This window comes from Haemorhous mexicanus, chromosome 5 (genome assembly GCF_027477595.1).
Source record: "Haemorhous mexicanus isolate bHaeMex1 chromosome 5, bHaeMex1.pri, whole genome shotgun sequence".
In the NCBI taxonomy this organism is placed as follows: Eukaryota; Metazoa; Chordata; class Aves; order Passeriformes; family Fringillidae; genus Haemorhous; species Haemorhous mexicanus.
Window position 1 is genome coordinate 16,108,634 of NC_082345.1, and position 23,593 is coordinate 16,132,226.

The 23,593-nt window shown below is 47.9% G+C and overlaps 1 protein-coding gene across 23 annotated transcripts in view; it reads right to left on the bottom strand.

Annotated features, from left to right (window-relative positions):
* The window catches only part of A4GALT (alpha 1,4-galactosyltransferase (P blood group)), a 35,278-nt gene extending 11,954 nt beyond the window's left edge, over positions 1-23,324 (bottom strand). For 6 of the 23 annotated variants that reach the window (XR_009486465.1, XR_009486474.1, XR_009486473.1 and 3 more), the window contains exons 1-3: positions 22,966-23,150; positions 13,407-13,518; positions 2,759-2,905 (exon numbers count right to left, since the gene is read on the bottom strand). Coding sequence is in view for 1 of the 23 variants with exons in the window: in XM_059846083.1 (XP_059702066.1) it covers positions 2,759-2,905; positions 13,407-13,475 (216 nt within the window). In the remaining 22 variants the exon portion in view is untranslated. Of the gene's footprint in view, positions 1-1,498; positions 1,610-2,758; positions 2,974-3,022; positions 6,408-13,406; positions 13,519-20,872; positions 20,947-21,992; positions 22,144-22,586; positions 22,730-22,883; positions 23,152-23,206 lie in introns of those variants that run through there. The other 17 variants (XR_009486464.1, XR_009486469.1, XR_009486471.1 and 14 more) reach the window with 17 other exon arrangements.
* Positions 23,325-23,593: the final 269 nt, after the last annotated feature.

The following is a 23,593-nucleotide window of genomic DNA, read 5'->3' on the forward strand; positions in this document are numbered from 1 at the left end:
AGGACGGATGGAGGGTGGGAAAGGAATGGATGCAGGGGAGCTCAGGAGGCAGATGCAGACAATAAGGTCAAGAACTGCCTTTGTAAAGGGAGTTCCAAGGCTGCTTCCCAACCCTGCACAGGCCACACTGGCTCTGCCCTGCTCAGTTCTCCCAGTGGATCCTGCTTGTGGACAGGCAATCCCTCTGCTCTCCTGCCCTTCATTCCTTGCTTCTTCTGGCAAAAGGGAGGGATGGAGTGGAAGAGATTTTTAACAAGGCAGCAACAAACAGATAAGTCAGTCTAGCTCCATCCTCAGCGTTAGCACCAGCATTGCTGCCCTTACCTCTCCTTAAATCAAGGGGCAGCAGAAGCAGCACCTCCTGTGCCCGCCACTGGGCCCCAAAGGTCAGCGGGCAAGAGCACATGAAGAAGCAGTGAGGAGAAAGATTGTGGCTTTTAGGACCATTGGAAATGGCCTCAAGTCATGTTGTGCCAAGGGAGGTTAGAGTGGACATTACTCAGAATTTTACTCCCTGGAAGAGTTACCAGGCATTGGCACAGGCTGTCCAAGAAAGCAGTGGAGCCACTGTCCCTGGAGGTATTTAACAGATACGTAGCACTGTGGCACTTAGGACCGGGGTTAAGTGGTGGGCTTGGCAGAGTGGGCTTTGGGGTTGGACCCAGGCACTCAAAGGTCTCTTCCAACCTAAAGGATTCCATCATTTCTCCTGCCTCCCTGAGCTCCATCTCCAAATCCCTACCCTCCAGGACAGAAAGGTTCCGGAAACGGGAAAAGCTTTAATCCAGCAGCTGTAACCAAAGTGGCAGAGAACACAACAGAGCACTCAGGTGGCACAGTCCCATTTGTCATTGCTCATTGATCACTGTGCCTGGGTCACATACAGAGCTTCCCCTGTGGCCAGAAACAACTTGTCAGCCATACTGGGAGCCAACCAAATGTCAGAGCATGGAGCCACCACTCTGCACCAGGCACAGGGGGACAGAGGAGAGGCAGCCAATACACAAATGATCAGCTCTGGATCCCCAGAAAGTTTCTCCTCCCACACAGAAATGCCACCATGTGCTGCCAGTGCTACAGGCAGTCCAAGCCAGCCCACCCTGCCATTTAGACCCCCCTTTACATTCCCCACCCTCCACACACCACAGCTGCGTTAATCCTGTAAAAAAGGTTTTGCTTTGCAAGCATAGGAAGAGAAAGCGGTAGAGGCTTGGGTAGAAGTTCCTGTGCAGTAAAGCGGCAGGAAAGCGCCACGTTAACCTAACAACAACCAAGGTTCTAGCTTATCGGCACGTTTTGAGCAAAGGACCGAGGTTAACTACCGTCACATCTCTATAAAGTTAGAAATACATTTCTGCTTTTGGAGCAGACAGGGCAAGGGTTTCAAGACTGCAATAGCCCGTGCAATTCTTTTATAAAACAAATACAGGAAGCCTGGCTCTATCTCTTCCTCGAAAAACACATGGGCCATTGCAAAGAAATTGCAAATTCTACTCACCTGTTGCTGCTTACAAGACACCACAGAATTCACTGCTTAGCTGGAGAAGAGTTTTAAGAGGTTGGTGTCACTGAGAGCGCCTATAAATATATGTTCTGGCACTTCCTCCTTCTGAAAAGAAACGGCAAGAGAAAAAATCTGAATACATGGAAAAACACAATAGATGAAGGATGTGACATCACTCCAGTGAGTAGCTCATAAAAAGGATGTACGTAGCACGGCAAAGAAGCCGTCTAACTATAAGGTAATCATGAAAAAAAAGGAGGAAATTCAGACCTCATTATCACTACACTATAAATTTTAGGCAGTGGCAATAAAACTTTTGGTTTTGTTTTCTCCTCCTTAGCTAAAATTTCCCAGCTCTCAGGCCGCTGCTGGGGCTGCCACGATGACTGAACTGAGCCTTCCATAGAGCCACCTGCTGCCACCCCAAGCCCTAAGTACAGGATGCCCCCTTGCAAACACACTCTTTTAACCAAATACTTAACTCGTTCATTAGGGAGTACTCCTGCATATGCCAGGGACCTCTCAGAAGGACTTTGCCATGCTCAGGTGCCCCTCATTCTGTGACAGTTCCCCCTTGCTTCCACGATCAAGGGTGGCTGACCTTCCTTTGCATGAGACATGCTGGCACATTGATAAAATCCCTCCTTTATCAGTACAGCCCCTAAATACAGGGTTTACTGCAGTTCCTCCTCAGCTGCTTGAAACAAATATTGCTCTGCAGTGTCCCAGGCTGCTCTCCTCTCTCTAAATCCTTCCATGCATGGCAGCACCATGGATGGACTCATGACAACTCTTGTCCCAACACAGGGACTCCACAACCACTCTGGGCTACCTGATCCAGTATTTCACCACCTTTCCTTTCATTCTAACTAGCCACACTTCAAGGTGTGCCCATTGTGTCTCCTACCATCTCTGCATTGAACAGAGGAGAGTCTCACTTGTGTCCTTTACCCACCCACCTTCAGCCTTCACCACACCCTGAACACACAGCCCAGCCTGCTCTAGTCCCAGAAAAGTCGGCAGAGCTCTCCCAGCCTCTTCTCGTGCACCGTGTGCTCCAGTCCCCTTCTCGCCTTAGTGGCTGTTGCCGGATTTCCTCCAGTACGGACACGCCTCCCTCATCCTGGGATTCCAGAACCAGCCCTCCAGGTGTGTCTCACCAGTGCTGAGTGGTGGGCAAGGAATTGCATTAGGGGCAGATGGATGACCCCACATCATCCACTGCCTACAACCTCAGTGACGTCTTCAACTTACCAGGGGTCTGCTGGAATCCCAGCAGCAGGCAAGAGACACTCCAGGAGGTTCCTGGAGCATGTGGAAGAGAACTTGCTGACACGGGTGGCAGGCGAGCCCACCAGGGGAGGTGTCCCAGGGAATCTGCTGCTTGCAAACAGAGGAGCACTGCGGGGAGAGGAGGTTGCCAGAGACCATCTTGGGTACAGTGATCATGACACGATTCGATTTCAGTTCTCGGTGAAGGGAGGGAAGAAGGAGGAAGGAGGTCAGTAAAACCATTACCTTGGATGTGTGGAGAACAGGCTTTGGTCTGTTCAGACCAGAGGTTGAGAGAATCCCTTGGGAGGCAGTCCTGAGGGGCCAGGGAGCCCAGGAAGGTGGAGGTTCCTCAGGAAGGAGGTCATAGAGGTGGAGCAGGAGCCCCTTGCAATGTGCCGGAAGCTGGTTCAGGGAAGGCTAGCCTGGATGAACAGCAAGCTTCCACTGGGACTCAGGGAAGAACAGAGAGCTTAGCAGCTCTAGAAGAAAGGTCAGGCAACTCAGGAAAACTACAAGGATGTCACAAAGTTAATCAGAGAGAAAACTAGAAAGGTAAAAGTCCAGCTAGAAGTCAATCTGGCCACCAGCATAAAAGTTAAGAAAAAATGCTTTTCCAAGCGCATTAATAACAAAAAGAGGCCAAGGAGATTCTCCATCCTTTATTGCATGCTGGGGTGGGAACATGACCTCCAGGGATGAGGGAGAGGCTGTGGTACTCAATGCCTTCTTGACCTCAGCCTTTAACCGAAAGCCCAGTTACCCTCTGCATATCCAGCCCTCTGAGCCAGAAGACAGAAACAGGGAGCAGAACAAAGTCCCCACACTGCAGGAGGAAGTTGTTGGTGAGCTGCTGTGCTGCCCAGACATGCACAAGTCTAGGCAGATGCCATCCTTCTGCTGGGAGCTGGTGAAGCAGCCCACAAAGCTCCACTCTCCATCGTTTATCAGGAGACCTGGTGAACTGGAGAGCTCCTGGGTGACTGGAGCATAGCCAATGTGACACCCCTCTATGAGAAGGCTTGGAAGGACAACTGGGGGAACCAGAGGCCTGTCATACCTCGGAGCCTGGGAAGGGTATGGAACAGATTACCTGGAGTGCAATGACACCATGTATGCTGCACCACTGGGGCATCAGGCCCAGCCAGCACAAATTCAAGCAGGTCCTGCTTGACTGACCCAACCTCCTTCTGTGAACACCCAGTGGATGGGGAAAGGCTGTGGATGTTGTGTACCCAGGCCTTCTAAAGCCTTTGATCACTGCTCCCACAGCACTCTCCTGGAGAGCGTTGTCCTTGCAGCCCACAGATTTAACAGGTTGCCAGTTTGCTGGGAATAAAGTGCCTGCATGGCGGGGCCCAGAGAGTGGTGGTGGAATTAATCCAGCGGGCAGTGGGTCACTGGTGCTGTGTCCCAGGGCCCACTGTCAGAGCCAGTCCCGTTTCATATCCTTGAGGTTGAACAGGATCTCGAGTGCCAGGTACTACCCCTGGGTCACAGCAACCCCCAGCAGCTCCAGGCTGGGGAAGAGTGGCTGGGAAGTGCCCAGCAGGAAAGGGCCGGGGCCTGCCGGTCCATAGTGCATGCCCAGGTGGGCAAGAAGGCCAATGGCTGCTGGGCTGGGTCAGCAGTGGTGTGGCCAGCAGGACCTGGGCAGTGACTGTCCCCCTGCTGTGGGCACTGGGGAGGCCTCGCCCCAAGGGCTGTGTCCAGTTCTGGGCCTGGCACTGCAAGATGGACATGGAGGGGCTGGAGTGTGTCCAGAGGGGGGAACGGAGCTGGGCAAGGGGCTGGAGCACAAGTCTGATGAGGAGTGGCTGAGGGAGCTGGGGGTGTTTAACCTGGAGGAAAAGGAGGCTCAGGGGAGCCCTATTGCTCTCCACACCTCCTTGACAGGAGGGTGCAGCCAGCTGGGGGTCAGGCTCTGCTCCCAGGGAACAAGGCACAGGATGAGGGCAAATCAATAGAATGGTCTGGGTTGGAAGGAACGCTAAAGATTATCTTGTTCCACCCCTCCTGCCATGGACAGGGACACCTTCCACTATCCCAGGCTGCTTGGAGTCCCATCCAACCTGGTCTTGGACACTTCCAGGGACCCAGGGGCAGCCACAGATGCTATGGGTACCCTGTGCCAGAGCCTCACCACCCTCACAGGGAAGAATTTCTCCCTCATATCCAACCTAAAGCTGCTCTCTGTCAGTGTGAAGCCATTCTCCCTTGTCCTGTCACTGCAGGCCCTTGTCAAGAGTCTCTCAGCAATATTCCTTTAAGCTCCCTTCAGGAAGTGAAGGACCACGATCACATCACTCCAAAGCCTCTCTTCTCCAGGCAGAACACACTCCCACTTCCCTCAGCCTTTCCTCCCAGCAAAGCTGCTCCATCCCTTTGATCCCCTTGGTTTCCCAGCTCTGCACTGGCTCCAGCAGCTCCCTGTCCTTCCTGTGCTAGGATCCCAGAGCTGGATGCAGCACTCTGTGCACCATGGTAGGTTCAGCTTGGATACGAGGAAAAATTTCAGAGTGCCTGAGCACTGTGTGCCACAGGCTCCCCAGGGAAGCGGTGGAGTCAGTATCCCTGAAAGTGCAAGTGCTCTAAAAAATGGCACACATGGCACTCTGGGATACAGGCTTGTGCGTATGGTGATACTGAATTGAAGGCTGGACTCCCTGATCTTGGAGGTCTTTTCCAACCTTCATGTGCTTCTGAGTTTTTATTTTTGTCCCTTTCTTTTTATTTTGACACTGCTTGGAGTCCTGCAACCAGTCCTTCTGTTGATGTGGACAGGTCGTCCTCTGGATTTCCACACTGGGCTCAACATTCCAATGAAAGGGATGTAATCCTCCTCACAGCACTGCAGAAACAGGAAATGCAGAGCCCCTTCAGGGTGTGACAATTGCTGCTGAGATGTTGGTCTCCACAAGAACTACTTCAGCTGAGTAAGGATATTCATAATCTCTGCTCCTCAAAGAACTGATTTTGTCTAGTTGTTTTCCTGAGGTGTCCCAGACAAGTCATCCCTCTGCTATGGAATCAGAAACTGTAGGAAGCATCATTTGACCTTTTCTCACTTCAGAAGTTTACAACAACTTCACAGTGAGCCACACAGGGATCCAAACATTTTCCTGCTTCCTAAAGCAAATTTCATATACTCTTCATGTATTTCCCCACATGTTAATAATCTTTGCCAGCCAGGGAATTCTGACCTGAGCCCCAGCAAGCTGTGACTTTTGGCACTGCCTGGCAGTGATTCACAAAATCAGAAATGTTACAGAGAGCAAGCCAAGGGTCCCTACAGCTCTTGAATCATCACAAGGGGCTGCTCAGGCTGGGATTCACAGGAGGAGCCACTGGAGAACACCAAGACAGGACCAGCTGAGGGATGCTGATGAATGGGTTCAGCCTTCCCTGCAGCAACAGGTCTCGTGAAGGACAGCAAGAGAGGCTGAAGTCAGGTTCTGCTGTAAATTTGAAACACAAAGGATCTGAGGCAGAAATGTCAGGAATATCAGGTATAAAACCACCAAGCTGTCACACGGAACACCTGCTCGGGGGTCTAGAAACCAACTCTGGGAAAGGTCAAAGGCACTCGGTTTCCTTCAGCCTGGGGAATATCTCTGCAGCCAAGGGCCCCCAGGTCACACTGCACGCCTTGACAACTCTTCAGAGTCCTGTTTCATCTTTGTGTAGGTGGCAGGGCAGAACTGGGAATAGAGCTGAGCCAGGAGAGCCTGGGAGGGGATCTCTAACTTGGTCTCATGGCTCAGTTTGTTCCATATGTGCACTGCATAGGTGCTCTTAAGGAGCTCCTGAAGCTCCAAGGCAGTGACTGCCTCAAACAACTTCTTCCAGTTCTGCCAGGGAATAGGATAAACAACTTCTCGGGAAAGAGCACTCACACCTTTGCAGCTCATGCTCTTGATAGTCTCAAGGGAGCACCACTTCTTGAAGACGCGAGTTAGGAGCCCTGGGCCCTGGTGCCCCCAGACCCAGCCATTGTAATTCTGCACAAAGTCCTGCATGCAAAGCTCCATGAACTTGTGCTTGGCCTTAAAGGACAGAAAGGCCCCATTCAGTTCACTGTCATCCTGAATGCCGAGGGCATTGGTGAGGTTCTGTAAGTTCTTAAGCACAATGAAGTCTGTATCCAGGTAGATGCCACCAAATTTCCACATGAGGACAATTCGGCAGGCGTCAGAGAGGACAGGTAAAAAATGAGGTTCCCAGTGCCGCAAGGGCCATAAGTACCACCTTTTCAGAGGCGTTCCAGAAAAGAGCTCTGTCAAGTCCAGAGGCTGGATTTCCACATTGGGGAAGCAGCTCAGCAAGGAGAAAGCCCAGTGTTTGGGCAAGGAGGCGTTCCCTTTGGCCAAGCCTTTCATGAGCACCACGACCCGTGACGTGGGGTGTGACCTGGCTGCTGACTCCACAGAGCATGAGAACAGGTAACTTGGGGAAGTTTGCTCTGAGGTCTCCACAAAAAACACGTTTCCTGCGGAAGGAGAGGGCCCACCAGCAGTGATGAGGGGAGAAGGCACATGGTGAGCACAGCCGATCTCAGCAGACAAGCTGTAGGTGGGGCCGTGGCTCTTTGGGTCCTCCTCAATGCCCCAGTACAACTTGATGTAGGCAAAGGATACGAACACAAAGATGAGGATAAACAGGGCACAGGGCTTGTGGCTCAGCACCACCCTGGTCAGCTTTAGGAGGCAGCTGGGCATCCTGAGCATTCTCTCTCTCCAGCCACAGCTTGGTCTCCTGAGACAGCCTGAAGGGAAGGAAAGAAAAAAAACTGACAGATGAGGCAGCAGAGTATGAGTCTTCCTTCGCAAGTGTTTGTGTCCCACCTTCAAAGCAGTGCACAACAAACTCTGGGAATACCATTAGAGAGAGAACTCATCTCTCACGCTTTAGAACTTGCTGTCATTTTGAACGTGAGACAGATATACAAAAAATTCCTGGAGGAGGAAACCAAACAAGCCGCGAACAGTACAGAGAACTCTGCTGGCACAGTCGCATTTGTCATTTCTCTCTTGATCACCGTGCCTGGGTCACATATGGAACTTCTCATGTGCCCAGAAAATGGCTTCTTAGATGCACTGGGTGGTATCCTAATGCAAGGCACAGGGACTTAGGGCACAGAGGAGAGGCAGCCAATACACAAATGATCAGCTCTGGATCCCCAGAAAGTTTCTCCTCCCACACAGAAATGCCACCATGTGCTGCCAGTGCTACAGGCAGTCCAAGCCTGTAGCACTGGCAGCACAGGTGCCATTTAGAGACCCGTTTAGAGACCCCTTTACATTCCCCACCCTCCACACACCACAGCTGGGTTAACCCTATAAATAAGTTTTTAAACTGCAGAAGGCAAAGTGGCACAGACTAGGTGGGACAGATGCAGTGCTGTAGAGAAGGCACAAAACTCACCTGTCCTGCTTTCAAGAGACCACAGAACTCCCTGCTCAGGTGAAAGGATTTTGAAGAAATTAATGTCTGTAAGGATGACTACAACTCTATGGTCAGTCACTTGCTTTTTATGAAAAGGAACATGAAGGAAAAAAAGGCAAGGATGTGACATCATTCATCTGTTATGAGTAGCTGATACAAAGGTCACAAAGATGCACCATGAACAAATAAGTTAGTTAAAAAGTAATATTAAGAAAAGGTGGAAATTGAAACCTCACTGTTTCTACACTTTGAGCTTTAGACTGGTGGGAAAATGGCTTGTTTTGTTTTCTCCTCCTTGGCTAAGAATTCCCAGCTCTCAGGCCGCTGCTGGGGCTGCCACGATGACTGAACTGAGCCTTCCATAGAGCCGCCTGCTGCCACCCCAAGCCCTAAGTACAGGATGCCCCCTTGCAAACACACTCTTTTAACCAAATACTTAACTCGTTCATTAGGGAGTACTCCTGCATATGCCAGGGACCTCTCAGAAGGACTTTGCCATGCTCAGGTGCCCCTCATTCTGTGACAGTTCCCCCTTGCTTCCACGATCAAGGGTGGCTGACCTTCCCTTGCATGAGACATGCTGGCACATTGATAAAATCCCTCCTTTATCAGTACAGCCCCTAAATACAGGGTTTACTGCAGTTCCTCCTCAGCTGCTTGAAACAAATATTGCTCTGCAGTGTCCCAGGCTGCTCTCCTCTCTCTAAATCCTTCCATGCATGGCAGCACCATGGATGGACTCATGACAACTCTTGTCCCAACACAGGGACTCCACAACCACTCTGGGCTACCTGATCCAGTATTTCACCACCTTTCCTTTCATTCTAACTAGCCACACTTCAAGGTGTGCCCATTGTGTCTCCTACCATCTCTGCATTGAACAGAGGAGAGTCTCACTTGTGTCCTTTACCCACCCACCTTCAGCCTTCACCACACCCTGAACACACAGCCCAGCCTGCTCTAGTCCCAGAAAAGTCGGCAGAGCTCTCCCAGCCTCTTCTCGTGCACCGTGTGCTCCAGTCCCCTTCTCGCCTTAGTGGCTGTTGCCGGATTTGCTCCAGTATGGACACGCCTCCCTCATCCTGGGATTCCAGAACCAGCCCTCCAGGTGTGTCTCACCAGTGCTGAGTGGTGGGCAAGGATCACCCCCCATGACCTTGCAGGCCATGCTCCACAGGCTGTGAGGACATCTCCTGGCTCCTTGTCAGCTTGGTAGTCCAGGGGCCCTTTTCTGCCTAGGTTCTTTCCATCAAAATGCTGCCTATAATTTTCATGGCCTTGCTTATTAAATTTAAAAGCCAAGTTAACCAATACAGGGTTTGAAATATGCAAACAAAAACGTGTCCAAAGAAAAACTGCAAAATGCAAAGAGACACTTCACTGCACAATGTAAAACCTAATATAAAAAAAACATCAAGGATTCCTTGTTTGAAGCACAAAAGCGATAAAACAAAGGAACTAGAGACAGGGCTGCCACCACTGATTATCTTGTAACTTCACCATGCAAAGACTGCCACCAGTCTGCTGGTGATGGATCTGCACATGCTCATGCCTCCTTTTAGTCCACCCTGCCCTGAGGAAAGTGATTTCCTGCCCTACATGACTAACAGTGCTTCACTGATATTTCCTTGATAGGAAAATCCCAGACAGCAAAAAAAGGAAACAATCCAAACTAGATGATAATTGAATGACTGATGGTACAACATGCATTGTGCATGAAGCCAGTTTACATGAAGCCAAGAAAGCATCCTGCATTCCTGTAATCCTCAACTTTTCAAATTGTAACAGCAGATATTTAGAAGTCCCTGCAACCCGGCAAATCATTCCTAATAAGAAAAAAAACTTCATTACTGAGTGATATTCTTATAAAACATCATATGATCTACATGACAGTTGAAATAGACAAATTCTTCCATAACAAGAGGAAGAAATTAACTGTAAACATTCTTTAAGGGCATGCATTTGTGATGTCAGAGAACACAATGTTACATTCTCACTTTGCACTGAAAGCAATTAGGATTATTTTTACATAATTACGTTAGAACTGTGTAATTCTCAGAGTATGAGTTCTGCAGTTCTCAAAACCTCCAGGTCTAAATCTTACTATAGCAAGTAAAAAACCAAGTGTTTTAGCCAGACGTGATCAGATGATTACAGGAAAACTACAGTTGTCCATATTGTAGAAGTGCAAGTGTTGTTTCAAAAACAGAATATAAATGGAGAATCTCAATAAGGACTTCACTATTGTTTCCCTTCTAGGATTTAATTGATACAGCTTATACCTAGGTAATTAAGAGATTTAGCCTATGAAGCTGGATAGGCCTGCAAATTAACAGAAAATTACAGGAAAGAGGGTGCAAAGAGATGATCTAACTAGTAGCAAATATATGTGTATCTATAGTTACAATATACTATTAACTAAAATGGATTTGCAGTGTAATTCTTTGTTGTACCTCAGAACATGCAGAGAAACTGGTTAGAGATGGTTTTGCATCTTGGGCAAGATGCTTTGGTTGATCCCAACATTTTCAAGCAATAGCTGGGCCCTCTTGTGGCCAAGTCAACTGTCATTCCTGCAGTTCCGGGCACTAAAAATATCCTTCTGGACTTAGGGAAAGTATTGCTGGGGTAGCAAAACAGGGAGTGGCAGCTCTTGCAGCAAGGGACCCAGCACTGGAGGAGTCTAGCCTGGGGCTGGCTGGAGGATCTGGTAGAGATCAGCCAGAATTTGTCATGAACATCCAGTCTTCATAGGCTAAATGAAAGTACACTGTGGTATAGCTTCACTTCTTTCTTTATTTTATTAATGCTAGTTCTTGTGTATTTTTATCGAGATTTTAACTACTTTATGGCATTAAACTATAAAAGCTATGTTTAAATGTACACCCAGCACAAACACAGCAACAGAGCTTTGATTAGCCTTGGAAAAAGTGTTTGTGCCAGCCCCTGTTGTCTTCAGGGGAATGAAATAAATACCCTTGTGATTAGTAATGTCCTTTCAAGCAAATGTGTAGACATAGGAACTGCAAAACACCTGAGAGGGTGTTTGTAAATTTACTACAAATTTGGTCGCAAAAAGCAGAGAGGAGGGGGAAAAGTGCAGCAAACCTTTGCATACCTGGGTAGCTGCTAAGAGTCTGGAACAATAAATATCATCCATCACGAGCAGCCTGATACAAGTATTTTGGGGACCCACCAGGAAAGAGCTGGAGATCTCAATTTTCTCCATATTTTCATTACTAATGAGAGTAGAAGAGGGGAGATTTGACAATAACAGCATTCAGTAGGTAACTAATCAGGCTGCTAGGCATGGAAACATAGAGTGATGCCAAACAGGGATGCATCCACCAGCAAATTCCCCTAGTACTTAGGGGAATTAGTTTTTAGCATTTTACTGACAGCTTTAGAGCTCCTCCTCCTGAACCCAGAGAGGATGGCAGACCAAGCACCTGTGAATGTTTGAGATAAGAGGAGAGCAAATCTTGTAAATGTAGTATATTAGACCAATAAAATACTGCTGCTGAAGGCAGAGGACATTTAAGGCACCTGTCTCTTAACTGCATCTTCTGTATTTATCATGACTTCAGCTTTTCAGAATGAACCCTGCAATATCAATTCACTTAGAGTGGGTTTAGAACTATGTTTTCTCCTGAAATAAAAGAAAGAAGTGTACACACCCTCTAGTATAGCTATAATGAAGTGCTGGATGGACACTCTGTGGGATAAGATGCCATAAAAGCAAGCCAGAGCAAAGAGTCAGAGAATGAGATTAACAACCTTCTACAAAAAAAGAAAAAACCAACCAGACTGTGGGAAGAAGTGATAGGGCAGTTGTGATAGCTGCTGATTCCCAGATAGATCACTGTACACAAAGCAGCCACAGATATGATGGCATCTCACTGAAGCTGTCCAGAAAAAGTATCTACAGGCTCTGTTATTTGAAACAGAGAGTATCAATGATGTACCTAAGCTAAGGCCACAAACAGAAAATCAGATAGTCAGACATGGCAACATTATTACATTTCATCAGCCTTCCTGAATACAATAAGCAGTAGCCTGAGATGAAGGGAAAATGGTCAGTACTGCTGTTACACTTAGACAATCAGAAATTGGTAGGATCAGGTTTGTTAAGCAGGACCTGCCTCTGATGAATGTGTGCTGGCTGGGCGTGGCCCCTGGGTGGTCACACTCAGTATGATCTGTTCCACAGCCTTCCTTGGTATCGAGGCCAGGCTCATGGGCTTGTGGCTCTCCAGATCCTCCTTTCAGCCTTCTTGTAGATGGGTGTCACATTGGCTAACCTTAAGTCTTCTGGGACTTCCCCAGCTAACCAGGGCTGCCAGTACATGATGGAGAACAGCTCCACAAGCTTCTCCACCAGCTCCCTCAGTCCCCTTGAGTGGATCCCACCTGGCCCCACAGATTGTGCAATTTTAAGTGGAACAGCAGGTCACTGTTTCCTCCTGGATTGCAGGGGTGTTATCCTGTCCCTATCTCCCAGCTCAGGGGGCTGATAATCAGGGCTGACACCCTGATAATAACTGGTCTTCCAGTTAAAGACTGAAGCAAAGAAAGCATCAAGTACCTCAGCCTTTTCCTCATCCTTGGTGGCAATGCAATGAAGGATGGAGAGTTACATGTAATAAAGGATGGAGAGTCTCCTTGGCTCTCTGTTATTAATGTATTTGGATTAAAAAAAAAAAAAGTGCTATCTTTTTTTGGCATATGCCAAATTAAATTCTAGCTGGGCCTTTGGCCTTTCTGACTTTCTCCCTGCATAACCTAATGACACCCTTGTAATCTTCCTGAATCATTTGTCCCTTCTTCCAAGCTGGTAAATATATTTTTTTCCTCTTGAGTTCAATCAAAAGCTCCCTGTTCCATCCAGGCCAGTTTTCTTCCCTGTTGGCTTGTCTTTTGGCACATTGGGCTGGCCTGTTCCTGTGCCTTTCAGATGTTGTTCTTGGAGAATGTCCAGTGTCCCTCAGGACTGCCTCAACCCTGAGCAGGACAAAGTCTGGAAATCCAAGGTAGAAGTTTTGTGACTCCATTCCATACTTCTTCAAGAACTGAAAACTCTCATTTCAAGACTACTATGCCCAAGACAGACTCCAACCACCACACCTCCCACCAGCCCTTCTCTGTTCACAAACAGCAGGGCCCAGCATCCCCAAGTTCCTCTTACCTGTAGCCAGATGCAGAAATTAATTCTGGGTTGTTTCAAAGTGATCTCTGAACTCCCTTCCAATCTCATTCCCTACCAACCTTCAGCCGCTCTAGCAAGCTTCACGTTCCTTCTGCAACAGGAAAAAATAATAATAATATTGGTAGCTTTACTATATTTGGAAATTGTTTTCAAACACTGTTTTCTATAGTCTCACGGTGTTGCCATATTTAACTTGCCAGACTTCATGTGCCTAATTCATTTTCCCTCTGGTGATAGGTGCCATTTTGAAGAGTGCTTTATACTTCTCATACCTCTGCCAGCATACTACAGGATTCTGTTTGGCTTCATCATTATACACAAATTTAAATGTCAAGATCTCAGCTTGGGCTGTAATAGCAAGGTGCAGCTGAGTGACTTCCTTCTACAGTTCTCTCTACTGGACTCTGCCTGTTCATCTGATTTCCAGGAATGGTTATAAAGCAAAAACCAGAGACCATGAGCCAAGTGAACAAGGGAATGGTCACAATCACTTGAGAGAGATAACCCTGAAGTACCTATGAAAGACTAAAGGGGGTGATGTTCATAAATGGCATATCCAAACAGAGCATGGGGAGAGCTTTGCTTCCCCTCTTCTCTCCTGCTGAGGACACACCAGTCCTATGCAGAGCTCAGTCCCCAGCACGTATCACATTAAGACAGGTAACAGCACTTTCCCACAAGAATCTACTTTGCACTGTGGCCTTCCAAGACTGCACATTTTGGGAGGAGGGAGATAAAACAAAGAGGAGAATAAAAAGGGGGAAAAGAGCCCTATGGAGCATTGCTCCTTACTGTGTGTCCTGGATGTCCCCAACACAAGAGCTCCTGGCACAGGAGAGCTCTCAGGCAGCACAGAGAAAATAATCATCCTTCAGTCACTTCCCAGGAAACTGGATCCAGAATTACCTTCCTGATCCTTCCATGCTCCTCTTCTGCTGCACTGGCCAGTTCTGCATCTCCAGCCCCACCCCTGGCTTCCCTCTTGAGGTACAGCACCTGTATACCAGCTAACCTTCATGATCCCAAGGACAGCAGACATGGCATGAAATAAGCTGTATAAACACACGTTTCATTGAAGGGCATCATCATCAGTGTGGCAACGCTTTTCTCAGAAGTGCTTGGCTCTTAATAAAGCTAAAACCCCAGAAATATTTCACAAGGAATATATTCTTTGAAGAAAAATATTAAAAAGTTGTCTGAAAGTTGCAGAACTCTACTTTAATCCCTGTTTGTCTTTTGGTAAAAGTTTGCAAAATTTAAAAGAAATAAAATCAATATAATTATACAGTAAAAACAGAAGTTCTGTCAGACAAACCAGAAATGTGCATAATGTAATAGAGAACTATATTATGCCTCCTAAAGAAAGATATGGGTCAGCTTAATAACAGAATTTTCCATTCTGGATTAATTGCTCTTCAGATGAAAACGAGACAAACACTCTCTGCAGAATTTTTTTTTTTCCTCTCTCATTTTCTTTCCCCCTCTATTGAACAAAAGCCTTATTGTTCTATGACTTTTCCAAGACACCTTCAGCCTCTCAGACTGGCCATTTTGGAATGTTTCTACACTACCTGACACATCACCTGGCCAGCAGCCCAGGGAGCAGCCACCTCCTGGTCAGCTGCCCTTCCCTCCAGACCCTCTGTTTTCCTTGGGACTCTGAAAGGGTAACACACACTTTCTGTCCATACAGCTGCAAGAAAGAGCAAGACCCCACCATCCTGTCCCTAACAGCTTCCACCCTTTCTTAAAAACGTTCAAGCAGAGGCAGAGTGTGCTGCTCTGACCAGCTGTGGTTTTGGCGTGCAATGGGCTGGGTTTGTCTAGTTTGGAGCTTGTTGGAACCAGCTGGAATCATGGCCCCTTTCCACACAGGTGAGCCCTGCAGCCCCTGGCTCCCCAAACCCTGCCAGTTCTGCCTCATACAGAGTACTTTGCAGTGTTCAAATAGAGAGAAGTCCCTAGGGTTTTTTTTTCTTCCTGTAAGGATGAAACTTAGATTTGAATGTTGGATTACCAGCTGGTGAGCTGCTCTTCACTACCTAGTGCAAACAAAACTGGTTAAAAAAGAAATTAGGTGGTCAGGATTACTGACTTACTGAACTACTCATATATTTATTTATTTCCCTTCCCTTTGTGGTAACACAGATTTCCAAAAATTACCCATCCAATTCTTTAGAAATTCTTTAAAGAAGGAAGATGAATGATTCCAAGTGTCATGACATCATTTACCAACTTGAATGCAAAGGACTTGCCAATAATTTATTGATGGCTTCCCATCCCATATTTTATTATTTGCTTAAACCTGTCAAGAGCTTATGCCAGGCAGCTCTTTAGCATGTACCAAAGGGCTCTCTACCAGTTAAACAGGAAGATAGGGACATCCCAGCACTGCCACACACCTGTGAAGACTTCCCAGAAAGCAGAGCTTTGTGTCACAACTAAACCAGCCTAAGGAGAAGTTGCCAACAAAGGGGAGATTACCTCAGTAATCTGAGGCAGAAAACTTTGCCTACAAAATAAATATGAAGCTTTCCTGAGCATTTGGTTTCCACAGAACAGCTTGACTGAAGCACAGCTCTGAGGGAGAGTAGTTAAGAGCACTGCCTCTCCTTCAGCACTTCTTCCTCACAAACAGCAAGGAAATAGCGATGATCTGGTTTGGTTTTTTTAAAAGACTCTCCACAGCTTAACAGGAAAGATAGAAGTATCTTAAGCAGTAAATAGGTGCAGCTGGTTCCAACAGTTTTTTCAGCAAAAGTGGTGAAAGCAGCAGGGAAACCACAGGGTACTTTGGGGCACTGCAAACACCCCTGAACCCAGAGAAAAAGCTCCATTTCTTCCCATCATGTCTGATGAAGCCTCATAAGAAGCTACCCAACAGTTGATGGTGATGCACCCCTAAAGTTCCACTCTGCAGTTTCAGTGGAGGAAATAAAGCAAGCGGAAAGACCTCCAGCCCAGGAATGACTGCCATGCCAATGTAAACACGCAGCTGTGTTTGCCTGAAATTCACTCCTGTTTTTTACCTTAGCGATGCATTGTGACTGCCTAAAAAGTAAAGCAAACATTAATAAATTTCCTGGTCCTGTCAGAAAGAGGTGCTTTAGGACTTAGCTGGGACAACACAGAGATGACTTGGGAACAAAGAGGTATCAGAGCAGCCAGAGACAAGAGTCAGGTCCTCCCTCACTGAAACCAGGCTGTGCTTCCCACGGGCCCAGGGACAGACCTGTTGAGTGCTTTTCCTGTGGCACACAGAGCAAGGAACAAACTTGTTTATTTTTTTATAGTCCTTTTCGTGTGGCACTTGCTGTGCAGGACTGTGTGCCACATCCCAGCAGCAATCCCAACAGGCACAAAGCAGCTCTCACTCTGCCAGAGTCCCATCCTGTTCCAGCCCTAACTGTTGGTTACCCACAGCTGCAGCAATGTGCTGTTGGCTCAGCAAGGCACAGAACATCCACCCCAGAGTTTCCAGAGGCAGATAGGGCTGCAACCCACTCCAGGTGATATAAGACAAGTTTAGAGCATTTCAACACAGGTCAGGTGAAACACTGGGTTTAAATGCTTTGTTAAATATGGTCCTTGATATTGAGTCCAGGATATTTTCCCAGATTAACATTAGAAAAGATCCAGAGTAGTTTTGCTGCTGCTTCATGGAGAAAGTCAAATCCATTATTCCACTCCTACCTGCCAACAGGTTTCGCCCTTGCTTTTGTTTTTCCCAGGAGGCCAAGATTTTTTCTTTTTAAAGCTTTTCCTTTAAAAGCCAATGGAAACATTAAATCACAAGAAAATAAACAAAATCTTAAAAGCTCAAACTAGAATCAAAGCACAATTGTCAAGGTAGACTTTTAAATAACATTTGGTACACCAAAATTAAACATGCTAATCTTGGATCTAGAGCTAAAGCAATTTAGAAATAACCAGTGGGCGTAATCCCCAACAAATACATTTGGTGTTAAGGCACCCTTAAGTGAAATTAAATAAAAAAAAAAAAAGGCTGCTGAAAGTTTACCTAAATCAGCTCCCAGTTACTGTGTTTCAGAGCAGCTAGAGAGAGGCATTTTCTTCCTTTTGAGCACAATGGAAAATTCAAGATTGCAAAGCTTTCATCAAGAACAAATTAGAAAAAACCCTCCTAAAACTACGCAGTGCACAAATTGTCAAAGTAAACCATGTGGGTTCTTTCCTTCCAAAGACCAGACAAAAATGCCCTGCACTGCACCTTCTGCTTCTACCCCTTCCTCTTTCCAGTCCAACATGTTTACCACGAGCAGAAACTCTGAATTGCTGCCCCGGGCTGTGGAGAGCTGTGGTCCAGGCTGTTCTCTAGGAATACTTGGAATGAGGCAGTGTGCAGCAGAGAGATGGGCTCAGGACTCATGCTTGGATCTGTGCTTCTCTGCTCCTGTCCCAGTGCTGCAGACTGCCTGGGAGTAGCTGCAGGTCAGCTTGTGTGAACCCATTGCCACAATCACAGCTTAAGGGGGAATCACAGGGCCTTTCCCAAGGCTGCACCATGCACTGTCCTTACAGTCAGATGCCCTGACTTTTTACACAGCCAGCAGCTAAGATGTAGTTGCCTGCTCATTGAGGAATACCCAAACATATGGAACATGGAATGCCAATATTGATAGCCTGATACCAACACATATGGAACGCCAAGAGCTAATGTAATTGGTTCTGTTCACTACTGCACACTCCAAAAGAATATCCCCTTTGCACTTAGCTCAAACAGGGCATATCAGGATCACTGGTGACCTCCCTGAATGCATCCTTTAAAAATTCCATACTGTTTGTGCTCCACGTGGCACTTACACAGAGAATTCACCTGCCTGATCAAGAGCAGAGGTTTCTAACAATGAAATTGTGACTGCCTGCTCAAATGAACACAGGGCTAAACTACTGGAGGGAACAGCTGGAGCTGTACCAGGGCAGGGTTAGGGTGGATTTTGGGGAAAAGTTCTTCACTCAGAGGGTGCTGTGGCACTGAACAGTCTGCCCAGGGATTTGGTCACAGCACAAGCCTGAGAGAGTTCAAGGAGCATTTGGACAATGCTCTCAACCCAGGGTGGGATTGTTGGGATGTCCAGTCCAGGGCCAGGGGTTGGACTCAATGATCCTTGTGGGCTCCCTCCAACTCAGCTTATTCTGTGATTCTACTAAAACAGAGGGCTGGCAGGGAAGCATCATTTCTGCCCTGCAGCTTTCCCAAAGCCCTCCAGGGAGCTGTGCAGGTATGAGCTGCCCCCCTCCCTGGGGCCAGGCCACCAAGGTGTGGGGCAGCAGGACCCTCTGGTGACATCTGCTCCTCACTATTCAGGGATACCTGGGATTACCCAAAAAGCCCCAGGAAGATTAATTTCCTTAACTTTACAAAATGCTGTTGCTAGTCTTTCTTAAGACCACTTGTTGAAATGCAAGATTCTGCATGTCCTTGCAAGGATCTCATATGATCTTGACTGTTTCTTAAGTGAAGGTTCATAAGCACAAACAAAACACCATGGCTTGATACCTTCCTCAGATTTCTGTGCCTATTTCATGAATGGAGAGGTAAGATTTACTTGTACCAGACAGACACAACAACAGAACAGCAAAGGCCCAGCAGCAGATACTGCATAGCCAGCCAGCCCTCCTTGCTGCAGAACACAACATGCCTGTGATGTGGGACCTGTGACCTGCCTCCCAGCTCAAAAAGGCCTGCAGCAACCTGAAGCCCACCCCTTATTTTCTTTTTTCTGGACCTTCATCCACCCCCTTCAGGATGGGCTGTGGCCCCCTCACTTCCTCATGGCAGTTGCATAATTCCCCAAGACTATTCTGCTCAACACCTTCCTCCCCACGCTGCCACAGTTCTTGAGCCCAGCACAGGAGACAGTGGGGAACAGCAGCTATTGAAGGATGGCTTCAGGAATCAGAGGTGACCACTAACCCACAAACCCTGAGCTCTGAGGCAGGACAGAAGATGGAATTGCACAACAGGGGAGAAAGCTCTGGTATCTTACTTTCTACCCAAAGAACACAGGAGAATAATTCTCAGCACCCTGTCAAGAAAAGTTTCCCAACACCTTTTTTTGTAGACCATTTTTTGGGTCTTCTTTAACTGAAAGGAGCAGCTTTGTACCTCACAGCTTTTAGTTTTCAGAAAGCAACTACATAAACCCCTCATCAATACTTAAAATGAAAGGGATGGTAGAATTTGGCTGTGTAAAGCTGCTGGAAAGTGCAAAGAGACAAAAGGACAGATGCGAGCAGTGGGCGAGCTGGGAAACTGATACAGCTCCATGACACCAACAGCTTCAAAACAGTAGTTTCCTGTTACTGTGTTTCTGTAGGAAGCCATGCAGGCTCTTGTGAGCTGGGGTATAAAATTTATGACTAAACACTGTCTTAACCCTCACAGCTCAAGAGACTACTGGCACATGGCTGGAAAATGAGCTGCCCTTTGGTGGCACATCTGAGGAGACCATACGAACACAGAAGCCGGAACTCCACCTGATCAGGAAGTGAGAAAATTCTGTTAATTCAGTGTCACCGTTAACTGCAAGGAAAGATGGTCTAACAGCAGACTACACATGGATTTAGGGGACCTCTGTTTATTTTGCTGCTCTGGAACAGATTTCTTACAGACCAAGGAGCAGGTCACTTAGAACTGAAGCAGGAAGTGTCACCTCTGATATGAAATTATACTGAAGTCAATGTCTACATTTCGTTCAAAATCTCAGGGGCTGTTTTTTTGTCTCACAACTTACCTCCTGTGAGTATTGAGGAAGTATTTTCCTATCTGACAGCACAATTGCAAGGCTGAACTTATTAAAGATTGGGAGACATTAACCTTGCATAGACAGGAGGTGCTATGCAATTGTACAAAAAAAGGGTGTGAACATTTTCCTTTCTAGAAGAAAAATCTAAATAAACATGACTTAATCCTTCGCTGACAGGGGAGTGGTTGGTTCACAATACCATAATCTGAAATTTCTCTAGACCTCATTTAAACTGTTGGGTGGAGTTTCCAACCCCAGTTTAAGATTAATAATTAAAGTCAGTGAACACAGGAAAAAATTAGTTACAAGAAGTGAGTTGGTAGGGTATCACCTGTTTCCCAGTGAAAACACCACTCAAAAGAAGATCCTGTGAATCAGTTCCGGAACCTGAACAACCCAGCAACTTGAGGTGTTTTAGTGTTAATTTGATCAGGAGTAAAACACAGCCCAGTGATGAGAGCAGAGAAAGGAACCACAAAACCAGAAGACACGGTCCAAGTTTTTGACAAACCTGAATAATAGCACTGCTTTGTGATTTAGTGGGGGGCTGCCAGTGGAGACAAGAGGGGTGACCCAGTCTCTCCGGCCATCACATACTGTAACTTGGTCCAAACCACCAGGGCACTGACAGCAAGGCACATCCAGCACATGGGTACCCTGCTCCTCTGGTCTCACCTCTACACAGGGAACAGGCACACCTGCATGGCTCCTCATGGTGACTGTGACTGGCACAAAGGCTTCTCTCTATACTAGAGACCAAACAAAATGAAAGCAAGATGGAAGAATTACTCATAAGCACCTTGTGCCAAAATATCTGCTGATGACAAAGCCAAGGTAGGGCTGATTGCTGCTAAAGGAAGTGGCCACACTCCCTCCCTCCTCAAGCTCTTCCTTGGTGCTCCTCTGAACCTGCTGTGACCAGCCTTGCTAAAGCTAAAGCAGCAAAGGCTGCTTCTGCTGAAGGTTTGAATGCTCTCCCTTGTGGCACAGACACAAATATTGGTACAAAAAGATTCTATGGCCATCCAGGAGGCTGCATCCTTCTGGTATCACTAAACTTCAGTGCATGGTAAATTGGCAAAATGATGCCCCTGAACAGGAAAAACTTCATTAAAGCCACATTAAAAAAAAAAAAACAAAAAACTTCATTAGAGCCATAGAGCTTGGATAGAGAGAGCAAATGCCTCCAGAGTCAGCAGAAATCCCATTGGAAGGAAACCTTGGGGCACAGAGAGAGCTGCTCCCTGAACTGCACACCCAAAGCTAAACCTGGCAGGCAGACTGCTTCTCACTCAACTCCACACACTCCTGCCTTCAAGGGTAATGGCCATTCGTGTCTTGCCAAACAGGGCACATGAACAAGAGAAGGGCATTCACATGTGCCTCACCAGTCAGTGTTTCCTCCTACAAAACCACTGACTCGAGATGCTGCTGGGATTGCTACAAAACCCAAACAGAGGGATATTTGAGTTTCTTGAGATTTCCTCCTCTAGCTTCTGTTGCAACAAACCCCGTGGATAACAGTGCAAAACCACCGGTTTCTTCAGAGTTAAGAAACATCCAGTCTATTCTGAGAAACCTCTCACGCATTAGAAGGCAACATGTTCATTTAACCAGGATGGTTCATTTTTAGCCAAAGCTTCTAAACTTGTCTTCTTTCAGCGGCATTAATAGTTTTAGGTTACTACAGTTACAAGAGTTCTGTATATTTTTTTTACGCCTCTTTAGTAAGTGCTCTCTTCTCCCTCTCCTACAGTACTATTGTGAATCTCCATCTTTCTTAGTCAGACCTTACCCGTGTCCAGACTCCGACGTTTTCCAGAGCACGTCGGGAGCACGGCAGCCAACTGCACCCTCCCGCTCACCAGTTCTGATGTCTTTCCACCCTCTCAGCCAAGCCAGACCTCTTAGTCACCGCTGGCAGAGCGGAATTCCGCTTTTCTTCCGCCCGGCTGACCCCTTCCTCTTCGTCCTCCCAGACCTTCCAGCGTCCCGCCAGTGCTCCTGGGGCAGGATGGAGCCCCTGCAGCACAGGCGGGCACGGCGTGCGAGCTGCCGGCCTCACTCCCCCCTTCGCCACTGCCCCCGACAGCGCTGCCCGCGCCACACGAACCTCACAGAGGTGTCGGAAACCCGAGAGGGGCTGCCCTGAACACCGCACGGCCGAAACGCCGCCGTCCCTCCGGGAGGGAGGGCTGAGAGCTGCCCCGCAGAGCCCCGGCGGCCGCACGGAGGCGGCCCGGCACTGCCGGGGTCCCAGTGCCCCTCCGGCAGCGCGGCCGCTCCGATCCGCGCTTCCCCCGTGCAAAACCGCCCCCTTCCCTGAGCGGGACACGAGGGACGAGCCGCCCAGGCCCGGTCCAGCCGAGCCTCGCAACCCCGGGCTCACCTCGCCGAGAGCACGGCTCCGTCCCGCAGCCCCGCCGCCAGCGCCGCCCCCGCCGCCGGACGGGACCGAGATGTCCCTCCCGGGGCCGCCCCTCACTTAGGGTCGGGTCGGGTCAGGTCAGGTCGGGTCGGGGAGACCCCTCGGGAGGGACCCATCCCCTCCCCGAGCGCCGGAGCGGCGGCGGCGCCCCGCGGAAGGGCTCCACCCCTGGCGCTGCCGCTTTCGGCCGGGGGCTCTGGGACTTTTAATTCCCACTGTACTACTTAAAATTGTCCTAAGGATTTTTTTCCTCCCCACCTCTCTCTCTCCTTTCTCACTTCCAGGAGTTTGTGCTCTACCCCGCAGCCGGGTAACCCGAGCCGTCCCAGCGCAGTTGTACCTGTGTTGTCTCGCTCGAGTGGCGATGCGTGGCAGGGTGACCCGCCCTGGCAAGAGACATCCCGACATCAGAAGACGCTAATTACGGACTGGAGGAGGAGCAGGGGACAGGCGGAAGCTTCCCACACCTGTTGATGCCAAGGGAGATCATCGACAAAGAGGACGCGAGTCACTAAAGATGGGAAACTGAAAATTGTAGTTAAAAAAAAAAAAAAAAAAAAAAAAAAAAGCGTAGCCCGTACCTGAGCTGCTGACGTGTTGCAAAGCAAGTTTCAAACGTACCCTCAAGCAGGAGGAACTTTTCTGTTAAATTCCTGCCAATGATTGCTTAACAAGTTCTTAATGAGCGTGAACAAAGAATGGAAACTTCGGCTTTCATTTAGAAGAGTACCGTTGACTGCTAGGCTGCTGTAGGGTGGAGCAAATTGCATTGGAAGGTCACGAGATTTTGTGAAGCAGGTTAGGTGATATAATCATGAATGGTTTAGACAGAGATATTCCTACCTGGAGCAAGAGTTGAGCACGAGTTCTTTAGAGATGCCTTCCAGCCCCGTGTTTGATTCCCACGATATTTACGTGTTATTAAGGTGTTACAAGTGTTGTACCTGCGACAAACCCTTCCACCACAG